This window comes from Diabrotica virgifera, chromosome 10 (genome assembly GCF_917563875.1).
Source record: "Diabrotica virgifera virgifera chromosome 10, PGI_DIABVI_V3a".
Lineage (NCBI taxonomy): Eukaryota > Metazoa > Arthropoda > Insecta > Coleoptera > Chrysomelidae > Diabrotica > Diabrotica virgifera.
In genome coordinates, this window is record NC_065452.1 from 46,038,984 (window position 1) to 46,044,771 (window position 5,788).

Sequence of the window (5,788 nt, forward strand, 5' to 3'; positions counted from 1 at the left end):
ATCTTATACACATAGATTTGGCCAGCTCCGAAAAATAGCGTAACGTGGAGCAGTTCGGGTCGGTGGTCTATCTATCTTTCTCCACCGGCGCTTAACTTTCTCTTTCTAGCATATGATGGCTGCCACCTCTGTGTCACTGTCGTTCCATTACTCCCACCTCTTATTAGATACGCTCACACTCGTACGGCAGACAACGACAGCTAGACCACCGTAACTGATATTGACGTTACACCCCAATTCATTGAGTAGCATATCCCTAGCCAAGTCTATTCTTTTACATGTCTCTGGTAACGACAGAGAGGGACGAGCGATTCATTGTCCTGAATGCCTTGCGGCATCGGCACGCGACAGGAGTTGAGCTTCAACAATCCTCTAGGAATGTTACTCAGGTGTCACCGTACTTAGTGGACAATTAGAAGGCTGCCACTTTGACTTCCAGACGAGCTAAGACAGGGCTTAAATTGAACACACGTCAGAACCAAGCTCGACTTCAGTTTGCCCGAGAACACGTCAATTGGACCTTGTACAATTGAGCAGAATTTTGTTCCCTGATGAGAGTAGAATGTACTTATGACAGAATACAACGCGTCTATCGGAGGCCTGGAGAACGATTTGCCCAGTGCTGCAGTTGTGACGTTCCGCCCCTTATAGAATCGATTATTGATGGGAAGATATTATTTAACTATCCAAAATATTATTTAATTATTTTCAGAATTATTTTCTTTCAATGTTTATTCAAATAGAACTTAAACCCATCTCAGAATTTTTAAATGCTTGATGACGTCACATTTAAAACGTGGCAACATTGGTTTCCCCACTTTGACAGCCAATGCTTAGTAGAGGGGTACGAAGGATTCAGCTGTGAACGTGAGCCTTGGATTGCCATTGTTTCTCGAGTGTTCGGTCTGAATCGTAGTGTGCGGGGTCATTAGACTCAATTATTCACCTCTAATTCTCAGTTCCAAATTGATTAAATATTACAATAAAAGTATAGTGAAGTTATCCAGCAGCAGTGGATTTGAAGAATTTTAGAGCATACTATATCCAATGAGTTCTACCCCGGTAAATACACATTTTATTAAGTATTTTATTCAGCCATTTTGGAAGTCCTTGACATTTGCTAACTAAGTTTCACATAGTCTATTTTCATGGTTTTTATGTTTTATTTTCATGGATCAAACTCATCTAGAGATAATTCAATATTCGTTGTTAATTTGTGCTTCCAGTTGGAAAATAGAGCTAATTTAAACTCCATTTTTTATATTCCTTTCAAGTCTACAGAACTCCTATCTTTTGAACGATGATCAAATAAGTATCCATCGCTTAGTCTTACTATATTTCATCCTTGTATAATATATCTATATACCGGTGTATATATTATAATAAAATATTCTTTCACAGTAATTATATTTTGTATTTCAATTGGAAATTACTTGTGTTATTTGACCAAGGTCATCTGATAGCAACCTGATAAAAGGTCAAGCTGTCTAGTCATTCAAGTTTTTGGACTTAATGACCTATTTCTTCTTATTCCCATAGGAATAAAAACACCTCCTCGTATCTCTTGCTTCTTTTTTTTGACATTGGTAGATTGGTAGTAACACCACACTGTGTTTTTTTTAGCACCTACCATGAAATCTTAAAGCCACCCTACAACAACACCAAGGCCAGACCACACAGAGAGAAACAATCAATAGGCGACCAGCCTGGATTATTTCCACATTTTCTTTTTTTGAGTACCTCCAGCTGCTTTCCAACAGTTTTGAGTACCTTCAGCTGCTTTCTACCGGTCTTCCTCTCCTGTACCTCCAGCAGGACAGCTGCTAGCGAGAGTTAGCACCCTTGGGTGCTCATTACATCAACTTCAAGATTAGGAAAGAGTGGTTTGTTTGGGAACATTTACTGTGCTCTTATTAAAGACAGACTGGTTTTGTGATATTTAGTACATTTTTTTTTATAGTTCAATTGCACACACATTTTTCCTGCTTTATATTTTTTATAGGTTTTTTTTTCTTTACAACATAATATTTAATTGATAGCGTTCCCCAACACTCTGCAATCTATAAAGGTATAAATTTCTGAGCTCAGATATTTTCCCTGATAATAGTAGTCGGTACTCTTATCTTGATTATTTTTAGGCTGTGTTCCACTTTTGTATAATTATTTAAACTCATTCCATTATTTTAGTATATGTTTAATTAAATTTTTAAAAATTAACTTCACATATTAGTCAAAATTGTAATTATTAACTTTATTTAACTTGAACTTATTAACTTTACTTAACTTTAACTTATTAACTTTATTTAACTTTAACTTTAATTTATTAAATTCATATGAACTTCTGGATTCTAATCCCTCAGATTAGTTTTTGGTTTCACTTGTTATTATTACTATTATAAACCACGAGTTAGGAAAAGGATCTGTGTATCCACTCGTAGGTTTATTTATTCAATAAGGCTTGTGCCTGTCCCACTCACAGTGAGGTATTTATATGTTATATATAGTATCAGGTAGTATTTAATTAAGGTGTACGTATTATAAACGTACAATTATTATTTGGTGAGGGTTCTACTAACCTAGTTGTAAGTTGTACTTCCTGTATTAGAGGTACCCGTAGTCAGTTTTTCTAACCTTATAAAGAGTATTCTTAGATCATAGTTGTATGATGATTTTGTAATTGACTTTCACTAGTATCACTTTTTCCTGTCATGTTAGAGTTACACACTAGTTACTTGTCCTAACTCAGAGATTGTTAAAAAGATCTAGTAGTTACATTCAATAAATATACATTTATTGTGATTTTTTTTTTCTTATTACTCCTTTATTTTTAGTAGTATATTTTATAATTTAATAATCTTTAATAACTTTTCACATACTTGTACTACAAATTTAACATACTCTATAGCAGCGTAGAATACCTGGAAGAGCGTTAACCTAGTTATCCTTCTTCTGGCGCCCAAAAATTCATTCTATTTTCAGTATATTATTATATTTACTCTATCTATTTTCTGAACATTATCTTCATATCTTCTTTTCGAGCCATCATTGTCACTTCCTTTAATCTATTGTCTGGCCAAAAATAGCCGTGCAAATTGGCCGAATCCTTCCTTGAGTGTCAAGTGGCCCTTCTCATACATATTTAGCTAGCCATTCAAGTTATATCTATCTATTAATGATTTCTCATCTCTAGTCCTGTATCAATTCGATATTCTTTGTCTTGGCATCCTTCCATACAAATACTACTACAAAGTTGTATTTTAGTTACTCCAGCTTCTTCAACGGAGAAGCCACACATTTTTGTCCTTTGGCTACATTAAGTAGATCTTCTTCTTTTTACTACTTCTGTTGGAGTTTACCACTCCCTTTTCATTCACTCCAACAGAAAATCATCAGCGAGTTGTTACATCGGCTTTCCAACGTGGTGGCTTTATTTTTGGTCTGAGACAGTATTCATTTAGGTCAATTCTTCTCTTTTATCTGAAATCTCTTTGTTATTTCCGTTTGGTATCCTATACACATATTGTTACTTATTTATTTTATTTTTAATTTCTGATACATATCAGGTATTCTTAAACGCTGTTTTGATTTTTGTTTATATTTTGGGACCTCATTATAGTATATGTTTGTGCAGCTTACATTCTGGGTTAGATTTTGAATTTTTATTGGGAACTTATATTTAATATTGCTATTAATAATATAATTCATATAACAATTTTATTTCTTCAGTCAATAGTGGTATAGTTGGAGGTACAACTAAGTGTTGATTATTATTATTATTATTATAGATATATATTTTTTCTAGAGTGGTGGTAAGTTACATATAAATAAAAAAATTTACTTCCAGTATTTAGGTAGTAGGTTTACTTGAGTATACAATATTTATTGGATTATTTATCCATTTATTTGATCTTATATATTTATTTGATCTTATTTATTAGATTATATACTGCATTATATATATATTTTTTTTTTTGCTGGCTATTTTGATTTTGTTGGTGTGTTGCTGATATTTTCTCGGTTTATATTATATATATTTTGCGTGCAAACTTTCATATTTTCATATTTTTCATATTTCTGTTCTTTGGACTATTTGTCAATAACTTTGCTCTCATCATGTGTGCTTTTAAAGCTGAACATCTTCTGGTGGATGAATTGGATTATGAATTAAAGATTCGGGACATAATGCCAGAGGAGTCGACAACTGTCGATAAAAAACGCAATCTTTTGAGAGGTGCTTTGAAACAAGAAGCTGGCAATAGAAGTTTTCTCCAAATTTCAGCTGTATCCCTTCCTTTTGAGGAACAACAAAAAGGAATCACTGAAACATTGGACAGCTTGTCTAAAAAAATCGAAAAGTTTAGGGGAACTGTAAAGGATACAGAGTATGCGCGATTAACATCTCGTCTAGGCCATATTTCTGCCCGTGTACACTTGCTACACTGTCCTTCTGAAGAACAGGAACCGTTCAAGAGGTCTGTTTCTCTTAAAATATTAACACTAGAGGGTGAACTTGATTCTAGAGTTAACCCCATTGCTACCTCTACTCCTAATGCTTCAGTCAATGTACCTAGCTTTACGTACTCCAAACCTGTTCAAGTACACAAATGGGGTATTTCATTTTCAGGTGAAAAACAGCACACTGATGTGATGTCATTTTTAGAAAGGGTTGAATGTCTTCGAATATCTAGAGGTGTTTCTGAAGAGGATTTGTTTGCTGCTTCTGCTGAGTTGTTCACCGGGACCGCTTTTACATGGTTTATGAATAACAGGGGTAATTTTTCTTGTTGGTCTGATCTGATTAAAAAGTTGAAGTCGGATTTTCTTCCGTATTCATTCCAGGATGATTTATTAGATCAAATTAAGAATCATAAGCAGAAACCTGGGGAATCTGTTACTATGTTTATTAATACTATATTAGGTATGTGTAGTCGTTTAGACACTCCTTTGTCAGATTTAGCTAAAATTAAAATCATCCTTAAATGTCTATTGCCCTTTTATCATCAACAATTAGCTCTTATGGACATTCAGAACATTGATGACCTTACTATAAAATGCAAACGTTTGGAGGAAACGTTATCCTGGTCTTCTCAACCTCCATCCACATCTCGATCCTCTTCTAACTCTTCTTCTCAGCCAACTTCCTTTAGGCAACGTTCTTGGCTAAATAAGGGTCATGAACATAATGTTTCGGTTGTTAGTTCTCTTGTCTGCTGGAATTGTGATCAGCCTGGTCACCCATTTTACAATTGTGGGATTCCTCAAAATCGTATTTTCTGCCATGGTTGTGGCCGAGAGAACACCCTTAAAAGAAACTGTTCTAAGTGTTCGGGAAACGACACGTCGGAGGTCCGTCCCCTGAACGTTTCTCCGTCCAACATCCAATCAGGGAATCAAACCCCATCGTCAAACGAAACTGCTGGACCAAGCACATCCAGCAACCCAAACCCATCTTCACGAAAAGGGAAAGGGGTGTCGTTCAAGAAAGCAGCACACACCACAAAACAAAATTAAACCAGAAATTTATTTCTATAGATAATACGTTAGATTCGCTTGATTCAAATGATCACAGATGGTCATTTACAAACGCTTCTTTGATTGGTAGTGTTCAACGTAACAATAATAATTGTGATAGTAATGTGGTTCCATTATCTATATTAGATTCTAGTTTTGTTAATGATGATGATACGTCTGGGTTAGTTCCATATAACGGTTGTAGACAACCAAATACTTTAGATCTAGATATTAATTCGTTATTAGTTAGGAAACAAAATGATAATAGGCCATATCT

General features: G+C 34.7%; 1 protein-coding gene across 1 annotated transcript; it reads left to right on the top strand.

The window, feature by feature from the left end:
• Positions 1-658: 658 nt before the first annotated feature.
• On the top strand, positions 659-5,542 carry LOC126893363 (uncharacterized). The gene is made up of 2 exons (XM_050663449.1): positions 659-1,062; positions 1,624-5,542. The coding sequence occupies exon 2, from the start codon at positions 4,114-4,116 to the stop codon at positions 5,509-5,511; it is 1,398 nt and encodes a 465-aa protein (XP_050519406.1). The 5' UTR covers positions 659-1,062; positions 1,624-4,113; the 3' UTR covers positions 5,512-5,542.
• Positions 5,543-5,788: the final 246 nt, after the last annotated feature.